Here is a 24342-nt window from a genome sequence, read left to right as displayed (position 1 = left end):
TCCCGTAGCACTGGACAGAGCCTGTTCTATCTCTCTCCACGCCGCTATCACACTACAAATAGCCGCTATGGAATGGGCGACTGTTTATTATTTGCTATTTACGCTATGGGCGTAATTAAGTGCAATGAGCAACGATTGGATACAGTTTTCAGTTGCCAATCATGGCTCTGACAGTGCTCTGTGCCCTGATTTGGCGAAGCTTTCGTGGCTTCAGTCAATCAGGGCTTTTAATGCACTGTGCGGTGGCGCAGTGCATTGTGGTCGTTTGGCGGGCCGAACAAACGGTTGAACATCCTGATAATTCAGTTGTTCAGCAAACATGCAAACAGCCAATGTTCAGCCCGAACTCATGCTCCGGCCAAACTGTTCGCCCATCCCTAGTGGCCAAATAACAGCTGGGCCTAAGCATTGATTTATTCATTCTAAAATAAAAAAGGAATGTAGGTGCATAAGTACCTCAATCCACCTTGACTGAACACTGATTATACATGTTAATGGTCTTTGTCTCATTATTATATCACTAATAAAATGTTGGTTTCCTCTATGCAGTCCACCAAGTACCCTGTTGTTTAGTCAGGTCTGCTCTGTGTGCACTGCTGCTGCTAGTCTGCCAGATAGCTCTCTCTGTATCCAGGTAACTTGAGAGGTTTCTGGATGATAGGTGTGGAGTTGTCAGGGCTGGGCTCAGCCCTTCCTTCTCAGAGCAGACTGCTCAGCTGTTGGTTTATTGCCACCTCTAATGTTTCCACAGTGACTCACTTGGTGATGATATCTTGCTCGTCAGTCCTGCTGGCTACTTAAGCTGCTCAGTTCAGATCCTCTCTGCCTTCACCTGGTCATCACATCCTAAGACTCTCTCCTGTGTACCTGTTGAAGACTCGCTTGGCTGATGTCCCTTCTGGTTCCTGATTTTGCTTGCTGTTCCACTACACTGATTCTCCAGTTTCCTGATTTCCTGGCCTGTCCTGAAGTATGCTGATCTCTGGCTCTCTGACAGCCTGGCTTGTTTGACTATCCACTCCAGTTACCGTACTCTGGCTATGATTTGACTACGTTGCTCTGTTTACCTGTTACTATTATTATTATTAAACAAGTGTGTGTTTTAACTGCACTTCTGTCTCAGTCTGATTCATGGTTTCTGACAGTAGGTGAAAGCCATGAATTCAGAAGATGCAGTTAATCCACTTGTTGGTAATATTTTTTCCAGCTTGGATGAGCAGGATCGCAGCATGAATCAGTTTGCCATAGCGTTACAGATGCTCCAGTTGCATGGTTTATCTAGAATCTCCCACTGTGGCTGCAACCTGTGTTGCGGGCCATCCCTGCTGCTGCTCCAGTCTCTGTGCAGGCACCCGCCTCGAGTATTACCTCTATAAGAGGTATGTCTGGTTCCGCTCTGCTTCCCCATTGATTTGGCGGAGATCCAGTTCAATGCAGAGGGTTTCTCAACCAGGTTGAGATATACTTTGAAATGCTGCCCAAGGCTTTTCCAACAGACAGAAGCAAAGTAGGTTTCGTGATATCTTTGCTTTCTGAGAGAGCCTTTGCCGGGGCAAACCCTCTATGGGAGACGCAACAACCCATTGTCCTGAGTTACCCATAATTTGTGGATTCCTTCAAAAGGGTATTTGACGTTCCCACATGCTCCGCTTCTGCTGTGAAGAGCCTCCAGTGCATCAAAAGGAATATAAGAATTATTGCCGATTATGCCATTGAATTCCGTACTCTGGCAGCAGAGGTTGCTTGGCACAATGAGGTCCTCGTGGCTGCCCTTTTCTCATGGTCTCTCGAAATACCATCAAAGAGGAGATAGCAGCCTGAGATATACCTACTGAGCTGGAAAAGTTGATCACGTTTGCCATTCTCATTGACTCCAGACTCAGGGAATGACTCTCTTTTAATGAGCGCTTGCAGAAGCCTCCTGTACATTTGTCTCCGAGCTTTGCAGTCCCACTCTTGCCTCCCTCACCTCCCATGCCTCCTGATACCGATTCGGTCAGTAAAGTGGAACCCATGCAGTTGGGCTTCACAGCTCTCTCTGCGGATGAGAAAACCCTTAGGAGTTGGGAGAGATTGTGCCTTTATTGTGGCCAGGCAGGTCACTTTTTGTAGTCTTGTCCTACCCTTCCAGGGAATGCCCGAGCCTTGAGGTCCTGTGTGGGACAGACCTTGGGTGTCGTTGTTTCATCCCCAGCTTTACAGATGAATAAGCCCCTGGTTCCGGTTACCCTTTCTTGGTCAGAGTCATCAGTCGAGATGCAGGCTCTGATCGACTCTGGAGCTGCAGGCCTGTTCATTGATGCTGCCTTTGTATCTAAGCGCTTGATTGCACTGCAGATTCATGCCACTCCACTTGCCATTGAGGCTCTTGATGGGAGACCTCTACAGCCTGCCCAGCCTGACTCATGAGACTGCTCCATTGTCCATGGCCATAGGGGCTCTTCACCATGAAATAATCCAATTCCACGTCATTTCCTCCCCTAAGTTTCTGGTGGTTATTGATTATCCTTGGTTACAGAGGCACAGCCCCTCTTTTTATTGGCTTTGTGCTGAGGTTCTGTCCTAGTCACCACAATGCAGCAAGAAATGTTTTCAGAATGTGGCTAAGGTCCTATGCACCTCTTCACTTTCCTCCCTGCCAGAGAAGTACAACGAGTTTAGCGATGACTTTCAAAAAGGTCAAGCCGTTAGTTTGCCTCCACACCGGTTGTATGATTGCACAATTGACCTTCAGCCTGGTGCCATACCCCCTCGTGGCCGGGTTTACCCTTTGGCGGTCTCAGAGGACAAGGCCATGGAGAAGTATGTTGCAGACGCACTTTCTTGAAGAATTCATCTGCAAATCCTCATCTCCTGCTGGTGTTGGTTTCTTCTTTGTGAAGAAGAGTGGTGAACTGAGGCCTTGTATTGATTATAGGAGTCTCAATCATGTCACAATTAAAAATGCTTATCCAATTCCGTTGATTACGAAGTTATTTGACTGCCTCAAGGGAGCAACAGTTTTCACAAAGCTTGATTCGAGAGGGGCGTACAATCTCATGAGGATCAAGGAGGGCAATGAATGTAAAACTGCGTTTAATACTAGAAGAGGTCATTATGAGTTCCTCATAATGCCATTTGGCCTTTGCAACGCTCCTGCAGTTTTCCAGGAATTTATCAACAATATCTTCCGAGATTTGTTGTAGCTATGTGTGGTGGTTTATCTCGACAATATATTCATTTTTTCCAAGTCCATAGAGAGCCACCACACAGATGTCTGTCGTGTTCTTCAGAAGCTGAGAGAGAACAATATCTATTGTAAATTGGAGAAGTGCGAGTTCCATCGTGAACAGTTTAAATTCCTGGGTTATGTAATTTCCACTGCCGGTTTTTCGACGAACCCAGAGAAACTTTCAGCAATCCTACAGTGGCCCGATCCATGGGTATTTGTCCTCTGCAATGTTTTCTTGACTTTGACAATTATCGAAAGTTTATTCGTAACTTCTTGTCTCTGGTCAAGCCCCTGACTGATTTGACCAGAGTTGGTCTCCGGAGTCCATTAAGGCCTTTGAGAGTCTCAAGGCTGCCTTTGTTTCTGCTCCTGTGTCGGCACATCCTACGTTACCCTTTATCCGTGAGGTTGATGCTTCTGAGAATGGAGTTGGCACCCTTCTGTCTCAACGTCCTAGCTCTGAGAGCGCTATGCATCCTTGAGGCTACTTTTCCAAGAATCTGTTACCAACGGAATGCAAATACGAGATTGGGGACAGAGAGTTCTTAGCGATCATTTTAGGCCTTAAAGAATGGAGACATCTCCTCGAAGTTACCACTTTGCCGGTTCTCATTCTTACTGATCATAAGAATCTCACATTCTTGTCTGAGGCTAAATGCCTCTCTCCCAGAAGGGCACCATAGGCTCTTTTCCTGTCAAGTTTTAATTACATTGTCTCATTTTTACCCGGTACTAGGAATGTAAGGGCTAAAGCTTTGTTGTGACAATTTTCCTCCACTTCCAAGATGGAATCGGGTTACTGTTCCTGTGATTCCTCCTGATCGTATTCTGGCTATGATTTGCACCAGTCTCACATCTCTTTTGGGTGACAAAATTCTTGCCTCTCAGATCCATGCTCCCCCTGAGAAACCTTGTCACCACTGATTTGTACCAGGGAGTCTCTGTACTGCCATGCTCCAGACTTGCCATTTTCCCAAGGCTGCTGGCCACCCAACTCTTTTCGGCCATTTCCCAACAATTCTGGTGGCCTAGTCTACGTGCTGATGTAGCCGCCTTCGTAGCTGATTGTTCCGTGTGTTCTCAGAGTAAGACACCACGATACCTTCCAGTAAGCCTCCTACAACCCATACCCAATGGAGCAAGGCCTTGGACCCACCTGCCTATGGATTTCATTCTGGAGTTACCCAACTCTTATCCTTATGGTGGTTGACCGGTTCTCGAAAATGTTTCATTGTATTCCACTTAAGATGTTGCCCACATCTAAAGAACTGGCTTCCATTTTTGCATGGGAGATCTTTTGCTTACATGGGCTATCCAAGGTGATCGTCTCAGACAGGGGTAGTCAGTTTGTGGCCCGGGTCTGGCAAGCCTTTTGTGCACAGTTGGGAATTCAGCTTTCTTTCTCCTCTGCATATCACCCACAGTCTAATGGGGCTGCAGAATGAGCCAACCATTCCTTGGAGCAGTTTCTACATTGCTATATTTCTGACCATCATAACAACTCGTCAGACCTCTGACCTTGGGCGGAGTTTGCTCACAATAGTGCCATGAATTCTGCTTCCTGATTGTTCCTGTTTATGGCAAACTATGGTTTCCAACCATCCATATTGCCTGACTCATTTGCTCCTCAGAGCTTTCCTGAGTTAGAAGAGCATCTCCGTGGTCTTCGTTCCACTTGGGTACAAGTCCAGGAGTCCTTGCGACACGTCAATCATAGGTACAGGCTCCATGCAGACCGCATACGCCACTGCCCTTCTTGCTCCATGCTGACCGCATATGCCTGCCTGCGCCTTCCTACCAGGTTGAGGACAGGGTCTAGCTGTCATCTCGCAACCTCCGACTCCGTGTTCCCTCACTGAAGTTGGCACCTCAGTTTATTGGGCCTTTCGAATATGCATTGATCAAATGTATTTCATACCTCCTTATTAAAACCTTTGGTCTGCAACTGCTTCACCACCTCGGTGCCACGTCCTCACCCAGTACAGGTTGAGAACAAGGAATACGCAGTACAGTCCATTGTTGACTTCCGTAGGTTTTGTGGGGGCATACAGTACCTGGTTCATTAAAAGGAAAGGGTACGGTCTGGAGGAACGCTCTTGGGTCTCATCCTCGGACGTACATGCCCCTGTCCTCCTCCATGCTTTCCATAGATGTTTTCCCCTCAAACCTGGTGGTTCTCCGAGGGGGAACGGTCATTGAGGGGGCACTGCCTGATAGTTCCCTCTGTATCCAGGTAACTTGAGAGGTTTCTGGATTATAGGTGTGGAGTTGTCAGGGCTGGGCTTAGCCCTTCCTTCTCAGAGCAGTCCGCTCAATTGTCGATTAATTGCCAGCTGTAATCTTTCCACAGTGACTCACCTGGTGATGATATCCTGCTCGTCAGTCCTGCTGGCTACTTAAGCTGCTCAGTTCAGATCCTCTCTGCCTTCGCCTGGTCCATGCATAATAGCAAGAACATACAACAAGGTGCATTTGGGGGACGCCCCCTTGGACTTTAAAGGGCAGAGGAGAGTAATAAAGAGGTAAAATATGTAAAAAAAAGCACAAAGGTGCCAACTTTATTGATATACAAAAGTAGAAAATGTATTGTGTGTAAACATAGTTCACTTAAAAAATATAGACATTACACCAATGAATCCTCGTCAACAAGACATATGTATATATAAAATACACAAAGCTGATAATCCAGAATACTGCTCCAAATGAATTGAGATCAGTCAATTAGATTTGTAGCATACATCCTGACATGTTTAGGAAATTTGCATTGGCGCGTGTTTTTTTCCTTCATCAGGGGTAATTTATGGTTGGGCAAATGATTTTCATATCTGTAACGTAGATATACAGTGCCTTGCGAAAGTATTCGCCCCCCTTGAACTTTTCAACCTTTTGCCACATTTCAGGCTTCAAACATAAAGATATAAAATTTATATTTTTTGTGAAGAATCACCAACAAGTGGGACACAATTGTGAAGTGGAACGAAATCTATTGGATTTTTGAAACTTTTTTAACTAATAAAAAAATGAAAAGTGGGGCGTGCAAAATTATTCGGCCCCCTTGCGTTAATACTTTGTAGAGCCACTTTTTGCTGCGATTACAGCTGCAAGTCGCTTGGGGTATGTCTCTATCAGTTTTGCACATCGAGAGACTGAAATTCTTGCCCATTCTTCCTTGCAAAACAGCTCGAGCTCAGTGAGGTTGGATGGAGAGCGTTTGTGAACAGCAGTTTTCAGCTCTTTCCACAGATTCTCTATTGGATTCAGGTCTGGACTTTGACTTGGCCATTCTAACACCTGGATACGTTTATTTGTGAACCATTCCTTTGTAGATTTTGCTGTATATTTGGGATCATTGTCTTGTTGGAAGATAAATCTCCGTCCCAGTTTCAGGTCTTTTGCAGACTCCAACAGGTTTTCATCCAGAATGGTCCTGTATTTGGCTGCATCCATCTTCCCCTCAATTTTAACCATCTTCCCTGTCCCTGCTGAAGAAAAGCAGGCCCAAAACATGATGCTGCCACCACCATGTTTGACAGTGAGGATGGTGTGTTGAGGGTGATGAGCTGTGTTGCTTTTACACCAAACATATCGTTTTGCATTGTGGGAAAAAAGTTTGATTTTGGTTTCATCTGACCAGAGCACCTTCTTCCACATGTTTGGTGTGTCTCCCAGGTGGCTTGTGGCAAACTTTAGACGAGACTTTTTATGGATATCTTTGAGAAATGGCTTTCTTCTTGCCACTCTTCCATAAAGGCCAGATTTGTGCAGTGTACGACTCATTGTTGTCCTATGGACAGACTCTCCCACCTCAGCTGTAGTTCTCTGTAGTTCATCCAGAGTGATCATGGGCCTCTTGGCTGCATCTCTGATCAGTCTTCTCCTTGTCTGAGCTGAAAGTTTAGAGGGACGGCCAGGTCTTGGTAGATTTGCAGTGGTCTGATACTCCTTCCATTTCAAAATGATCGCTTGCACAGTGCTCCTTGGGATGTTTAAAGCTTGGGAAATCTTTTTGTATCCAAATCCGGCTTTAAACTTCTCCACAACAGTATTACGGACCTGCCTGGTGTGTTCCTTGGTCTTCATGATGCTCTCTGCGCTTTCAACAGAACCCTGAGACTATCACAGAGCAGGTGCATTTATACAGAGACTTGATTACACACAGGTGGATTCTGTTTATCACCATCAGTCATTTAGGACAACATTGGATCATTCAGAGATTCTCGCTGAACTTCTGGAGTGAGTTTGCTGCACTGAAAGTAAAGGGGCTGAATAATTTTGCACGCACCACTTTTCAGTTTTTTATTTGCTAAAAAAGTTTAAAATATCCAATAGATTTCGTTCCACTTCACAACTGTGTCCCACTTGTTGGTGATTCTTCACAAAAAATTTAAATTTTATATCTTTATGTTTGAAGCCTGAAATGTGGCAAAAGGTTGAAAAGTTCAAGGGGGCCAGATACTTTCGCAAGGCACTGTATATGTATAATAATATTTGCACAGTAGTATGTGAAAACCATCAATATACTATATTCTCTAGAGGTCGACCGATATATTTGCAGTTTTTTAATTAATCCGCATTGGCCGATTGAGCTGATAAAAAGGCCGATTTAGAACTACAGCACGACTTGGAAATTACTTCTGTAATAGAAGTCAATGCAAGTTGCCTGAGTCTTCATGGAAGCACTTGTTTCCTCTCTGGGCAGTCTGCCAAGAAAAGAGCAAAAAGATACAATGTTTACACTTGAATGAATGAACTCAACTCTGTGTGTAGAGTTCTCAGTTTAACCATTTAAAGACTAAATCTTTTCTGACACTTGTTGCTTACAAGTAAAAGTCCTGTATTTTCTGCCAGAAAATCACTTAGACCCCCAAAAAATTATATATATTTTTTTAGCAGAGACCGAAGGGGATTAAAAAATAGCGGTTGTTGCAATATTTTATGTCACACGGCATTTGCGCAGAGGTCTTTCAAATGCAATTTTTTTGGGAAAAAAAAATACACTAAATGATTAAAAAAAAAAAAAAAAACTAAAACTTAAAGTTAGTCCATTTTTTTTTTGTGCAAACGTTTTGACTACCTGTTTTTATTTTATAGGCTGCTTACACACTGGAGCGGGCAGGCGTTGATGGTATAATGCTGCTAGTTTTAGCAGCGCTTTACCATCATTTTAGCAGTGCTATTCGGCTGCTAGTGGGGCGCATATAATCCAGCTAGCGGCCGAAGAAGAGGTTAAATGTGCTCGTGTAGCACCGCTGCCTAATTACATTGCATGTGCTTCGGCAGTGGTGCCCATTAACAGGGGCGTAACTATAGGGGGTGCAGCAGTTGCGACCGCAACCGGGCCCTGTGATGCAGGGGGCCCATGCAGCCCCCTCTACATATGGCCGGCAGCATAGGCAGCTAGGGGTACCAGTGCACCATGCACACGGGTGGCTGGAGGTGGAGGGTGACTAGCAGAGCTCCATGCTCGACTATCGCACTGGCTGCTCTTTAGTTGTGCATTCCCCGCATGACCTGCGTCCTCGGCCGGCTCCTCAGAGTACCCCTCTCCTGCTCCATGCATTGCCACTCAGTCCGATGTCTGTTCTCCCCAGCCAGAATCCCGCCCCCCCTGAGTCCGGCCCACACTGCACTGTATACTTCTCCCGGGTAAACAAACTTTAAGCAGACAGATGCAGTGCAGCCCCCCGGTGGACACTGCAGGCTTGTCTGCTAGCCCCCCTCCTCCCCCGTCATACACAGATGATGAAAGGTCTTTCTGGGAGATATGCTGTTCGCCCGTCCAGCACGCTGGATGGAGCCCAGGCCAACATGGATGAGTGCGTGGCCTACAGCTTGGTCATGGTGATTGAGAGGACCCCATCTCCCACACACCATTACATACCCCCTCCATCTCCTCCTGGGGACAGGGACTCCTTCTCACGTGGGGACAGGGACCCCCACCTCCCCTGGGGACAGGAACCCCTTCTCATGTGGGGACAGGGACCCCCACCTTCCCTGGGGACAGGGACCCCTTTTCACCTGGGGGCAGTAACTTCATCTGCCCTGGAGAAAATGACCTCATCTCTTCTGGGGACGGGGACCCCATCCTGCCTAGGGACAGTCCCCCAATGGGGCACCTAAAAATAAAAAATAAATAAAAAACTACTGATACCAGTGGTGGAACTACAGGGCTCACAAAGGTCATACCTGTGACCACGCCCTGGAGTTCCACCGCCGGACTCGGAGGAAAGGGCCCTGGCTGGGGTTCAGGGGGGCCCTTCATGGTTTCTTGCATCGGGGCCCTGAAGGTTCTAGTTACGCCACTGCCCATTAATATCAATGGGCAGGAGTGGTGGAGGAGCGGTATACAGCACTCCAAACGTGCTGCTTGCAGGACTTTTTTTTTAACATTCTGCCAGCGCATCGCCTCAGTGTGAAAGCAGTCTTTCACACAGACTGCAGGGGAGCCGTTTTGCAGGCACTTTACAGGCGTTATTTTTAGCCCAAAAGCACCCCAAAAAAACGCCCCAGTGGGAAAGGTGTCTGTTAGGTTTTATGAGATGAAGGGGGATAAAAAAATAAAATAAAAAAAATCAGCCTAACATATCGGGCCAAAAAAATCGGCATCATATATCGGCCATCGGCCGCCATGATTTATATCGGCATCGGCCAGAGAAAAACCCATATTGGTCAACCTCTAATATTCTCTATGAAACTTTTTACCATAATAAAATAACAAGACCAAAAGTACTTATATATATTAGATTCACTCAAAATTATATTAAAAAAAAACGGCAGAGGGGGATACATGCTGGCTGCATGAGTCCACATACACATGACAAGATTGGATTATTCATGTATCCACAAGCCGGTCGCAGGGGCGCATTCACAAGAGACGCCTGGTTTACCAACAGCGGCACAGTTTACACTGTGGGGGCAATTATGACAGGAAGGCGATTAAATCAATCCTCCTCTTGTCGGGTTACATAGTTTAAAAAGAAGATAAAGAGGTATGTAGGTATTAACAGGCAAAGAAACAAAAGCTTAATGTGCCAGCTGTAGCTATTATAGTTACCTTAAATTGAGGGCGGCAGCCAGTGAACTGAAAAATGCCAGCCGAGTGTCAGCACTTACATACCTAATCCAACTGGCCTGAGCCAATCAGATTGCCCATTCCGCCTAATCAGCTGTATAACAAACAGCTGACTGCGGAAGTCTCTCTTTGACGCGGAGGCGCGCTTTACAGCTACCCGTGGTTGGGTTCCCCCTGCTCGTCAAAGGGAAGTGACGGCAGGGACACATAGGAGCTCCTCCCAATCCAAATGAGGCTGAGGCAGAGACAAAAAACATTTCATCATCAGACTACTTAAAAAAGTTAATGACACCCCCAGTTTAGTTCACAGATCGCAGTGCAAAGTGAACTTGCACAGGAATTGGATTAAATAGATGAGAAAACCCATGCAATCCGATTCTAGTGCTGGGAAAAACAAGTCCCTGCACTATTTTCTGTGCAAATTCAATGGAAGTTTAGCCATACAACTGTATGGCTGAACTCGCATTGCTCAGAGATTGCATTTGATCGGCACCCAGGCATGTACTGGCCATCTGGACTACCGGGAGATTCCCGGTGGGCCGATGGTTCAGTGGGCCGGTCTGGTGCAGTCCTGGAGCCACTCCTCTCTGACAGTGAGTGATCTCGATTTCACTCCTGTCAGGAGGAGCAGTTTCCGTGATATGCTGGAGAGAGCATAAGGCTTTCTGCTCCCTCCAGCCTGCAGGGGGAGAAAGACACGGTCAGCAGACTTTCCTCTCTCTCTCCCCTATCACTTGTTATCACATGACTGGAGAGAGGAAGAAGAGAGGCTGTCTTTAGAACTGTGAGTACATGTGGGAGGGGGACACTCTGATGTAAGGGGGCTGGTGGTGGGACTCTGATGTAAGGGGCTGGTGGTGGGACTCTGATGTAAGGGGGCAGCTGAAGGGAAGCTGATGTAAGGGGCTGGTGGTGGGACTCTGATGTAAGGAGCTGGTGATGGGACTCTGATGTAAGGAGCTGGTGATGGGACTCTGATGTAAGGAGCTGGTGATGGGACACTCTGATGTAAGGGGCTGGTGGTGGGACTCTGATGTAAGGAGCTGGTGATGGGACTCTGATGTAAGGGGCTGCTGAAGGGAAGCTGATGTAAGGGGCTGGTGGTGGCACTCTGATGTAAGGAGCTGGTGATGGGACTCTGATGTAAAGAGCTGGTGGTGGGACTCTGATGTAAGGGGCTGGTGATGGGACTCTGATGTAAGGGGCTGGTGGTGGGACTCTGATGTAAGGAGCTGGTGGTGGGACTCTGATGTAAGGGGCTGGTGATGGGACTCTGATGTAAGGGGCTGGTGGTGGGACTCTGATGTAAGGAGCTGGTGATGGGACTCTGATGTAAGGAGCTGGTGGTGGGACTCTGATGTAAGGAGCTGGTGGTGGGACTCTGATGTAAGGAGCTGGTGGTGGGACTCTGATGTAAGGAGCTGGTGGTGGGACTCTGATGTAAAGAGCTGGTGATGGGACTCTGATGTAAGGGGGCTGGTGATGGGACTCTGATGTAAGGGGGCTGCTGATGAGAATCTGATGTAAGGGGCTGCTGATGGGACTCTGATGTAAGAGGCTGGTAAAGGGACTTTGATGTAAGGGGGCTGCTGATGAGAATCTGATGTAAGGGGCTGGTGATGGGACTCTGATGTAAGGGGCTGGTGATGGGACTCTGCTGTAAGGGGCTGGTGATGGGACTCTGCTGTAAGGGGCTGGTGATGGGACTCTGATGTAAAGGGGGTGCTGATGGGACTCTGATGTAAAGGGGGTGCTGATGGGACTCTGATGTAAAGGGGGTGCTGATGAGACTCTGATGTAAAGGGGCTGGTGATGAGAATCTGATGTAAAGGGGCTGGTGATAGGACTCTGATGTAAAGGGGCTGCTGATGAGAATCTGATGTAAAGGGGCTGGTGATATGACTCTGATGTAAGGGGCTGGTGATAGGACTCTGATGTAAGGGGCTGGTGATAGGACTCTGATGTAAGGGGCTGCTGATGAGAATCTGATGTAAGGGGGTGCTGATGGGACACTCAAAACGTAAGTGGGCCGGTCTGGATGACGTCCAGGGCCAAATTTCTGTCCCAGTCCAGCCCTATCGGCACCTGCAGTGTGGGTGCAAATCACATACGATTTCTGAGATTGCAGCAGTGTGAACCCGGGCTTAGACTGTTCACACCTAGGCATTCTGTTTTTAGGCAGAAAGTCGCACGTTGTTTTTGCCGCATTTTTGTACAGGTCAAAATTTCACCAATGTAAAAAGCAGAAAATGCCTGTAATCTGCCTAAAAAGAAGCTCTTGTACTTTTTTGAGTTTCATCCATTTTGAGCTTCAGATGACAAAATGCTCAGATGTGAACAGGGGCCATTGAAATGAATGGGATTTGTTTTGTTGGGAGTTTTTAGAGCTGAGGCTTACAGCAGAAAAATGCCAAAAACGCCTAGGTGCGAATAGAGCCTATGACCCCTTTCACACTGAGGCGCTTTACAGGCACTATAGCGCTAAAAATAGTGTCTGCAAATCGCCTGTAAAGCGCCTCTCCTTTCACTCAAATGTGAAAGCCCGAAGGCTTTCACACTGGAGCGGTGCGCTGGCAGGATGTCAAAAAAAGTCCCGCAAGCAGCTTCTTTGAGGCCCTTTTCTAGCACGCCCCACCAATTGAAATCAGTGGGCAGAGCCACTGAAACACTGCTGCAGTGCTGCTGCAGTGGTGCTTCGCAGGTGTTTTTAACCCTTTTTTGCCCGCTAGCAGGGCTTAAAAGTGCCCCGCTAGTGGCCGAAAAGAGCAGCTAGAATGACGGTAAAGCCGACTCCCCCAATGCCCCCGTGTGAAAGTACCCTTATTGACGTATTTCACCACTTCCCCTATCCTTGTGAGCGAACCAGTAGTTGGTTTTTGGGGTGGAGACACTGTTGTATGTAGTCCCCTAACAACTAGTAAATATGGCAAGAGAAGCTAATTGTGGAGTACAGATGATAAATTTTTTAAATATATTTTAGGCTACTTTCACACTAAGATGTTTTTCAGGCGCTAAAGGGCTACAAATAGCGCCTGTAAAGCACCTGAAAAACGCCTCCCCTGCCTCTCCAGTGTGAAAGCCCGAGTGCTTTCACACTGGAGCGGTGTGCTTGCAGGATGGGAAAAAAGTCCTGCAAGCAGCATCTTTGGGGCATTGCGGATGCGGTGAATACGCAGCTCCTAAAACGCCCCTGCCATTGAAATCAATGGCCAGTGCTGCCAAAGCTTTTAGACCTTTTTCAGCCGCTAGCGGGAGGTTAAGAGCGCCCTGCTAGCAGCTGAAAAGCCCCACTAAAACAACAGTAAAGCGCCGCTAAAAATAGTGGCGCTTTACTGCCGACAACCCCCGCCCCAGTGTTAAAGTGCCCTTACAGAGAGGTGAAACAAGAAAGTAATAGAAACACAAACCAAACATATTCCATAAGGGTACTTTCACACTGGGTTGTTGCGGGTATCAGCATTAAAGGTCGCTAGTTTTAGCGACGCTTTACCATGATTTTAGCGGCAGTATTCGGCCGCTAACAGGGTGCTTTTAACCCCGCTAGCGGCCGACAGAGGGTTAAAATCTTTGCTGCTGAGGCGCTTTACAGGTGCTTTGGTGTTGTTGCCCATTCATTTCAATGGGCAGAGGTGCTTTAGGAGCTTTAGGAGCTTTGTACACAGCACTGCAAAGAGGCTGCTAGCCTGACTTTTTTTTAACGTCCTGCCAGTGCACCGCTCCAGTGGCGATTTACAGGTGCTTTGCAGGCGCTCTTTTTAGCGCTATAGCGCCTGTAAAGCGTTTCAGTGGGAAAGTGGCCTAAAGTAATATATTTTGATGTTCCCATTTGTAGATAACAGAAAATAAACTCCAGTCATTTTGGTGCTTTGTGCATTATCAGTAAGGCAACATGGTAACATAAAAATCAACTCTAATGTGGATGACTGTTGGTTTATTTATTAAATCAATGAATCTCCAGCAGTTATCTACACTGTACACATATTTGTATTTCCACTGAAAAGATTACATAGACTGTAATGGCAAAATATCATGCTTTCTAATGTTGGGTTTAATCATTGCACTGCGATTATATTCTGCTGTATGTCAACAACAGTTTCTCTTCTGTATGGTACTAATCAATGTCACATCAAATACACACCATTGATTTATATGTTGTCATATAAATATGCCCTATTCGTTTATATATTGTCTATCTATCTTTTCAGTAGTGCTTGTTCCAAGGTAAAGCAGACAATATACAGCAATGTACAGCCATCCAACTCTAATGCACTGTGGGATCCAGATTTCATGGTGGACTTTATAGAAAACCCATCAGTGCACAATATTAATCACTTAGTGCTGGGGAAGATCCTCAGTGAGAATGCTGCTAACCGATACAGTTTTGTGTGTAATGTCCTCATGAATGTATGTATGGGCCACCAAGATTCTGAGAGGTAAATATCATGTTTTATATAAAAAGCAGACCTTTCAGTGATTTTGCCTGTCTCTATTATTTAATTTCTGACATTTCACAATATATAACATAATAATCCAAAAATGTGGTCCATGAGCTCCACCCAAGTGATTTTGTCTAGGTTGGGACGCTGCAATCAGTCTGCTGCAAACAGGAGGAAGCATTTCTCCAGTCTCCTCTTCTCCATTCATCAACTGCAACTTTGTAACAAGTCAGAAGGAGGGGAAAGGCTTAAAGTATAACTGGAGTGTAGCACTCGCCCCCAAGGGAACTGCTGGATTTTTTAGGTCCCTCTGCCCTGCACCAGTGCCCTGCCCTTAGGTGGCTCCAAGAACACTGACATACCTGAACAGTTTCAAATGGGCTTTATTTAAGGTAGGGAAAAGTAGGTCAGACAAGGAGAATGACACTAGAACATATACAGTTTGATCAGGATGGAGTGCCCTTTCCCCAACAGGGTAATTTGTAATACACTGCAAGAAAAAACACAGTTCCCTTTTGGCCATCAGCTTCTGACAAACACAGAAGAGCAGTATTGATACAGGATGGCCAAAGGTATCCCACTACTGAGGAAAATCCAGGTGCATCCTCTGGAGCAACTGGACACCAGAACAACTGGACGTTGGAACAAGTGGAACACTCTTAGCCCTTGTACACACGGTGGGAGAATCCGTCGGAATGTGTCCTATCGGACCGTGTCGTCGGATAATCCGACTGTGTGTGGTATGCATCGGACTGATTCCGTCCAAATCTCCGTCCGACCCAATTTTCCAACATGTTGGAAATATTTCCTGACCAACTGGGCCGGACGGACCTAATCCGATCATGTGTAGAGCATTTTCATCGGACCAAGTGCCACGCGTGCTCAGATCAAATTCCTACATCAAAGCTATTGGCTACTAGCCTGAATGTAGTCCCATCGTAACGAAATTACGTCATCACGTTCTGAAAGATCGGATTTTTCGCCAACTTGGCCCGACCGTGTGTATGCAACAGTTTCGGACACAATCCGTCGGACTAAATCCGACAGGCAAAATCCGACGGATTTGGTTGGCAAAATCTCAGACCGTGTGTACGTGGGCTTAAACAGCAGATTAATACATGCATAATGTGGTAATCTTTTCTCTGGCCCCTGCAGCCAGCAGATCTGCCTAGCTGCACTTTCCAGCCAGTCACCTCAATGACCTCCGAGCCCTGTACGCAGGTTCCCAGCAGTTGTCCAAGACCTTGACTTCTGGGCTCCTAGCAATTGACTCCAATGCACATTCAGTCCTTATTTACCCAGATAGCCAGCTTTTAGCTGTTGGTCTTAGCCACAGCATGTAGTTGGGGTGGGTACCCAAGAATGGCAGTCCTCAGCCTTGGGGGTCCTGGTACTCTCCCAGGTACCTGTTCCCTATGCAAATCTTGGAATTCTGTCCCATATGGATGGAGTTTAAGCTGTGTCAGTTTCTTCATAGATGTCCCATATGATCAGAGGTACTCCTGTGACCCAGTTGCTAGGGGCAGGTCCTCTTAAGCTAGTGCAATAGCCAATGACAGCTGTCCTTTCTCATTGAACTGTCTAATCAGGGAGAGGAGAAATACATTATTTGTATAGTTGTACTTTAAATGCTGCTGAACAGCTCTTAAAAGAGCCCAGCCAGTTCTAAAGTAGGCCAGACCTTATTTAATTTTAGAGTGAAGAGAGATTAGAACATCTGTCAAGCTTTTTTTTTGGCTGTTTTTGTCCCCACTAGGGAGATACTATATACCCTATCTACTTGTTGACCATCAGGGATTTCCTTCACTTTAGAGATATTTCTTTTCACTTCCTGTTGTTGGACAGGAAGTGAAGGGAAATCTCCCTAGAAAAAAAAGACCTCATAACCCTCTCTTACTCTATCCAAAATGGAAAAAAACTATTGCTCTCAGCTCTGCTTTGAGAAGGGGCCTAACAGTGAACATTACAAAGAACTTACTGGGCGGGGGGGGTGTGTTTCTTCCTGTCTATGTAACTTTATCATGCTTTAAAACCTATCCTAAACCAATGGGTCTATTGCTCAGAAGTTGTTTGACATCTGTTCTTTGGTGATCCATATTATTAGTATTGTTTCTGCAGGATCTATGATATTTCGAACCTGTGTGCTGAACTTACGGCTTGCTGCACTGTTCTTAGCTCGGAATGGCTGGGTGTACTTAAGGCTCTTTGCTGTTCCTCCAACCATGTGTGGGGATTTAATGACTTACTCTGCAGTGTGGATGTAAGTATTGGTCATATGCATTACTGTTTTGGTAACACTATTATTCAATGTTCGTAACCACCCTAACAATATATTTTTCTTGGTCTACAAAAAAAAGTTATCTGTAAACAGTAAGCAAGCCATATTTTTTATCTTTGTTTTTCAACAAATTTATTTATTACAGTTTTAAAATGGAAAACCTTTACTAAAAACGACACCGCAATTAATTTGAATTTAGTAATCTCCACAAACTCTACAGAAACTTCAGGGAAACTTGGGTTCGATAGAAAAGAACTCTGATAAACACGTTTCAGTTTTCCACATTTTGAGTCTACTTTTCTTCTTATCTTGTAGGTTAGTGATCTTTCATTCCATGACTCTCTGGCCACTTTTATAGCTGTCCTCATAGCAAGGCATTGCTTTCCACTTGAGGATGTGGTGCAACATGTCGCTCTCCCCTCCCTCCTCGCAGCAGGTACCATATCTGAATACTAGAACTGTAAAGCTTTTCAAGTATACAATTGTTGTTATTTTTATTTAACACTAAAGCAGATCTTCAGGCACATAAACACACTATTTCATCCACTTATAAATTCATTAAATGATTAAATCTCTTTTTACATACATCTTGCACGTTACAAAATTGTATAAGTCTCTGAACAGCAACATTAGGCTTTGAAGAAGGAAGGGCAGCGCATTGAGCTAATCAGGCTCTGCTAAATTGCACTGCACTGTCCATCTAAGAATGATGGGCATTGTTTTCTTGTGTATGACGTGTATTTGAATGCATGTCAAATTCCTGCTGAACCAGCCAAGATTCGAATCATCTATGGCAGGCTTAAGACTGATAAGGGGAGACAGCAGAGTAATAAACCACATCAGTGTCCTTCTGTTTCTTGACTATCTAATCACAGAGCTGTTGGTAGCAGAGCAACACTTTGTTCCTTCAGCCAGCAAGGGCGTGACGCATTCAAGCAGGTGAGTGTTTTCATCTCCTGCCGTGTCTTCCAAAATGATCTTGCCATTGGTGAGTTCTCACCAGTTTTCTGGTCTCCAGTGTGATATGCCCCTTACAGTAGAAGAGCTTTGGAAGAGGGAACTTAGTACTGTGGGGACATTTTTCCCATTAAATCATTCAGGAATGAGTCATCATTCACACCTAAGCGTAGCGAAAATGGGCATACCGCTTAAATTTTTTTTTGCACTTTTCACATGTTAACACATGTTGCACCTAAGGCAGCCAATTGACTTGAGTGGGCTGCCCTATACGCAAAAAACACCCCAAAATAGCTCTAGAACTTTTGCAGTTGTGGAGCATCTTACACTACTTCTGTGTCTATTTTAGCGTGTTTTTGTTTCGCGTTTAGGAAATGCATAGGTGTGAATGCAGCTTGAGGATTACAGTGTCTGCTGCTTATTTCTGTTAGAGACGTGAACAGCAAACAGCTAACTGCATATACAGTATGGGAGTTGTCTTACCTGCCCATTAATAAAAACAGCTCAACCCAAAACCACTGATTAGACAGTGAAGGTACAGAAACATATGTGTAAAGCCACCCCTCTCTTCCTATCAGCATGTTCTTTATCAGCACATTTCCACGTGGGACACCTGATTGACTGCAATAGTGCACCTCCCTCTCCCACTTCTTCTCACTGGTTGACTTGGAATCAGAGTTTCTGAGACATGTTCACATTACTAGACTTGGAACAATACATATTATTTAAAAGAAGATAACTAAGCATATTTTTCCAATTTTCCACATGCACTGGAGAACTGACAAGGGTTTGAGGAACCCTTAGAACCAGCTCACCAAGGAGGGTACTGCCCCATGGTGGAATACATTGGTGATACATAACCCTCTCCCCTTGATGGCACTCCTTCCTAGACATAATCAAGTCATTGGTCATCTGTGCTTTATGAAGGGGACCCTCGTTTTCTAGGGGAACTCTCAAAGCATTCTTCCAACGCTGTAGGGCAAGTGGGCTGGTATCAGCATTGCAGGGCATGATAGTAAAGTGATAGGTAACTATAGCCAGTGTATTTGCCTGCATCCCTGCCTATTAAACAAGAAGCTACCAACCTAGTTTTGACTTGGCAACCATAAAGCAATGTGTGTGGGCACTTAAAGTTATGGGTCTGTTATTGATTCAGTTACAGTGATATGTGTGTCTAACTTTAAGCTAACTCAGTGTTTATGTACAATATGTTTAGAAAAATGGATGTCTTTCTCAAGCCTCACATTTCAGCAGTGGAGTTGAGTATTCTGCTATGGCAACCTTTCCTTCCTCTCAAATGAGAGTTAACAGTTAATGCAAATGACACATGAAAAACAGCTAATGTTAACAAGACCACCAAAAATCTTTGTTTTCTGTATATAATTACAACCGATTATTGTTTTATTTCATTAAGACAGAGAACAACAGCCATTATTAATATTGGAAAAGGCTTATTTTCAATTTTACATTGTATTTATATGTATGAAGCTACTGTACCTGTAATTACAGTGAATGGTCATGCACAGCTTCCATGATTGTCAGCTAATTAGCAATCGTGTTTGATTAAGAGATACCTTTCTTCACAGCTTGTGGTGATCCTGATGCTGAACCTGGAGCAAGAATGACATGTCGCCTCCTGCTCCATCTATTGAGAACACCTCAGTTTAGCCCACTGGGGGCAACAAATGGTAAGTTTTCACATAATTTTACAGTTATATAATTGAATCCACTCTTATTTATATCAGCTATAGTTAACATCTTTAAAATGTGGCTTTTACAGGATTTTTCAATAATTAATATTTTGTTAATTTAACAAAAGTAAATTGAGATCTGATTAGTTGACGCCATTTCCTATCACTTTCTACCTCATCATTGCACTTTGTGCTTACTGAATTGGAACAAACCAGCTTATCATGCTACATTAAATCTAATCAATGCTTAAAGCTTGATGAAAACTAGCATTTACCATATGAGAGTCCTTACTGTATTTGATCAATTTTTTCATTAATAAACAGCAAATGCGATCATAAAGGAGTTTAATGTCTTCTGTCTAAACATGAGGTTTGAGGTGAATACTCTGGTTTAAGGTCCCAGTGAATTTTTGTGCAGATTTGCCCATTGAACTACAGCCAGAAGTCTTATGCCCCATACACACTCATATACTCATACACATTCCGACCACAAAATCCGTCTGTTTTTTTCCGACAGATTTTGGCCAAAACTTGTGTTGCATACACACAGTCGGACAAAGTTGTTGGAAAATCCGATCATTTGGAACGAGGTGACGTAAACAATGTACGACGGGACTACGTAGAGGCCAGTAGCCAATAGCTTTCGTCTCCAAATTTTTTCTGAGCATGCGTGCCACTTTGTGTGTCGGAATTCTCTACACACATTCGGAAAAAGTCCAATCAGATTTTGTTGTTTGAAAATTTTAGATCATGCTCTCAAACTTTTTCCGTTGGAAATTCCGACGGAAAAAGTCCGCACACGATCAGATTTTTCGACAACATAATCCGATCAGACCTTTTCCGTTGGAAGTTCCGACTGTGTGTTAGGGGCATTAGAGGTACCCATAAGGGGCTTTTTCATTAGCCAGCTCCCTCACTATAAATGGTACGGCACAGAGCAGCCATACTTTTTTTTATACTTTTTTTTTTTTTTTTACATACTGTCTGTCACCAGTGTCCCTAATCACTGTCACAGCAGTCACGGTGTCACCATAAGGATTTGTTCACATCTGAAAGTCCATCTATATTCATATCACTCTTCAGAGAGCATTTGACAGGTAAAGAAAAGGAATTGCATCCTCACCAGCTGCTTTAACCCCTTGGTCACTGAACAAGCAACCCCACTCACTTGAAAGGGTCACTGTCAGTGGGAGTACAGGGGGTATAATTACTGCTACAGCTTCAAAATTAAGCATTGCAGCTACAGCATTGACTAACCCTAGCCAGTTTATTGACCACATTTCTGGCTGTTGCCTGGACCAATTTTTTGCCTGCTTGCTGACAATGTCTCTTCCTGTGCCTGAACTGACCCATTTGAATATCCCGCAGACTATGTTTCTGTGAGACACCAGTCCCAGCCATCCCTGTGGACAACTGCACTCCTGGAATCACATGAGCTCTTCTGTTCTTTCTTTCTTCAGCCTCCTGTACTTCTTGGTCAGTTAACAGGGCATTCCTGGGGGCAGCCACGTACCAGTAGGCTACACTTGCATGACGTATAGGAACAGGGACTGCCATAGGTGACGCTACACTAAGCTATATTTCCTGACCACTGTCCGGTCTTGTGTATGCGGCATTAGCATTCCCTTTAAAAAAACATAATGCTATTTGGTTTTAATGTATGTCGATGGGGCTTTTGTTTTCGGTTAAGGTGCATTTTTGCTGCAAGTTTCAGGCTTTTATTTGTGTGTGCGGATGTGTGTGTGTCTGCCTAAAGCAGATCATTAATCTTTTTATTTAAACTGTCTTTTGTTTTCAATACTCCTGTTAGCAGCCCTTTTCCAACTACGCCAAATGTGTGGGTGGAGTCAAATGCGCCCATGCATAGGGGGTACATCTTGTGCATAGCACACTCATTAATGCTTGGGACCAGTCAGGGACTGCGGTCATTTTAAAAAAAAACTACCATTACAGCCCGTTCACACCTGAACGTTTTGTAGCCCTACGCCTGAAGCTACAAAACGCTGGAGGGGAAAAAAACCATTATTCTCAATGGAGATGGTTCACATCTCCACTCCATGTCGCCTGAAGCCCTATGCCTGAAGCTCAAACAAGTTCCGGACCCTTTTTTGTCGCGCGAATTGGGCTGATTTGGGCGTTTTCATTCCCATAGAAACTAATGGAAACGCTCGATTCGAGCGTTTAGCGCGACAACGAGCGTTTCTACGGGCGTTTTGACGCTGTATCTGCTCAAGAAAAAATAAGCAGATGAAAAATATTTTTCCTATTGGCTGAAAAAAAACGCCGAAGTTAAAAAACGCTCGTTGTCGCGCGTTGTAGTGTGACAAAACGCTCGTTGTCGCGCATTGTAGTGTGACAAAACGCTCGTAAAAACGTTCAAACACGCTACGCTCAGGTGTGAATGCAGCCTTAAGGCTGTTCCGTGATTTAGGGATGAGCCTTCACTGTGTGCATTAATAAAGTGCAGAGTTCCTGTGAAAAGCAACTTGTTCCATGTCACTACACATTATAACTTAGATGTTGCATTAGGAGGGACGTGTAGAGCCTGCGTCCACTCCACCAGTCCAGTGTACCTCTGTTACCTCACTTCCAGTAACAGAATAGGGTCCTGCCGAGCACCTCTTACTTAACTCTTCCCTACCTTGTGACCAGGCTGTAGATCTCTGTAATACAGGCTCAGATCCGGTTGTCATTTGATTCTGATCCACTAAGGAGGGAGCCGAAAGATCAACCCCCTCACTACTGGAGAACCCATCACTCTTACCAGGTACCACTCTGAATGACTGGTTGCTTGTAGCTTGTTCCTTCACTTGGTTACCTATAGCAACTACAATCCTCTTCTTATCCAGCCTAGTTAACCTTTTGTCGCAGTGTTACTTCATACCCCATAGCACTTTACAGACCCAGGTTCTTTTGATACGCCAGAACCATCATGCACCCCTTTGAGTAACTTCAGACCAGGCTCATGATGGTTAAGATAACTTTACTGAACATGATGTGGCATACAGTTCAATGTGAAAGATGTCCTGGCCCTGATCCTAACTAGAATAGTATAGTGGCCTAGGCCTAGGAATTCCTTCTGGGAGGTGAAAGTACATTATGGCATTGTCCATAATTTCAATGTCCTCCGCAATCGCTAGTTTCTTCAGTACCACAACTGTGCTCCCAGAGGAGGATACAACTCTTGAACCTACTGGTACCAGTGTTCCCACTCCTTTGTGAAATACCTGAAGATTACATGCTATGGTTTGTCTGTGTATTCTTCCCATGCATACTGCAGCCCTCTGTGCACAGACCATCCCCCTTTTATTTACAGCACAGGGGAGAGGCAAAGCAGAAAGGAAGAAAGACTGGGGAAGCAGGTTTAAATACTTTCCTTTCCTGGGCATCCTGTCTCACCTGCGAAAACTAAACACAGATCAGCCACTGCATCATTGAAAATAAATTAAACTCAGTGCAAGAATAATGTGCACCTAAACCACCTCACATTATATCACCAGTTAGGCCTAATTAGGCCTATTATCCTTGATTAAAACGGTACTCCTGTTCTGCTGCTGCCCAGTTTTACACTACTATATCCTCTGCAGTATCTTCGTTCTTATAGTAAAACACCTGATTGTACCCTCTTTCTTTACTATGTTTTGGTCAATTCTATCTGATAAAAATGTCCTCCTGTTGTCCTATGTTTACACTGCTGTATCATCTGCGTTGTCTTAATTCCTAATGAGAGCTTGACAGAAAGTGACCAGCGGCAGTACAGGTTTCCATCATTGAGAACAAAGACAAATACAGCAAGCCACTGGCCAACTCTATGTGAATTGATGAAAAAAGCATGTATAAATGATAAAGCTACCTAAGAAAAGCCTTTTTTTCAATCAGAGATTGCTGCTATATGTAGGCCTAGATGGTTTTAAAGGGAAAAAAAAAACAACAATTCCACAGCCAAATATGCTCTGCCAGTGTGAGCTTTTGTAGAGACTGTCCATGAAAACCATACTGTTCTATGATACCATGTACAGCTTTAAGGCATCCCCTAAAAATGTTTAAAGGATTTGTATATTTGTATATATATTTGTATATTTTCAATTTTGCCATCCCATATGTACAATATTTAAAAAATGTTGCATATCCCTTACAAAAATGCCCAGCTTCCTATGCCCTTTTTTCACAGTAAGTTGCACATTAGCCTTAAAAATGGGCAGAATTTACCACCAAGTATTGTCCCTCCCCATAGAATTTAATGGGATTGGTCTTTAGGTTCGGATTCAGTGAATTTCAAACAAGATTCACTTAGCCACGGGCAAATCGAATCTGGGTAGATGCTGCCACTACTACTTCTGTCATTAAAAATATTTCAGGAAAATGGCTACATACACAGATACATTGCATATATGGGAGCTGTTTTACCTGCCAAAGGATTTGTGATTGTTATCCAGTCCTGAGATTTACTCAGATCTGCCACACAGGGGACCTCCTTTTTTTCCTGCTGCAAATGTACCACTTAGGGCAGCTAACCCATTGTTTTTTTGTGTGAGTTACCTGCCCTTTCCCTTAAACTTCCATGATGTCTCATGGTTTTGGTGCAGTTTCAGAAAGTGCACCAGAGATGTGGCGTGCAGGAATTCTGGTGCAAAATGGCAGGACCTCATAGAAGTCTATGAGAAAGTACAGCTAACCTGCACAAAGACTGCAGGTTA

At 44.7% G+C, this 24342-nt stretch overlaps 1 protein-coding gene across 3 annotated transcripts in view; it reads left to right on the top strand.

The window, feature by feature from the left end:
• The window catches only part of MED12L (mediator complex subunit 12L), a 740921-nt gene that overhangs the window by 558710 nt on the left and 157869 nt on the right, over positions 1–24342 (top strand). For all 3 annotated transcript variants that reach the window (XM_077488157.1, XM_077488156.1, XM_077488155.1), the window contains exons 22-25: positions 14489–14716; positions 16838–16979; positions 17313–17433; positions 19541–19642. In XM_077488157.1, the coding sequence (XP_077344283.1) occupies positions 14489–14716; positions 16838–16979; positions 17313–17433; positions 19541–19642 (593 nt within the window). The remainder of the gene's footprint in view (positions 1–14488; positions 14717–16837; positions 16980–17312; positions 17434–19540; positions 19643–24342) is intronic.

This window comes from Lithobates pipiens, unplaced genomic scaffold, assembly GCF_037356315.1.
Source record: "Lithobates pipiens isolate NorthernLeopardFrog02 unplaced genomic scaffold, aLitPip1_a1.2 Scaffold_18, whole genome shotgun sequence".
Taxonomy (NCBI): domain Eukaryota; kingdom Metazoa; phylum Chordata; class Amphibia; order Anura; family Ranidae; genus Lithobates; species Lithobates pipiens.
The sequence above is the reverse complement of the archived record's forward strand: the minus strand, read 5'-3'. Positions and strand labels throughout refer to the sequence as shown.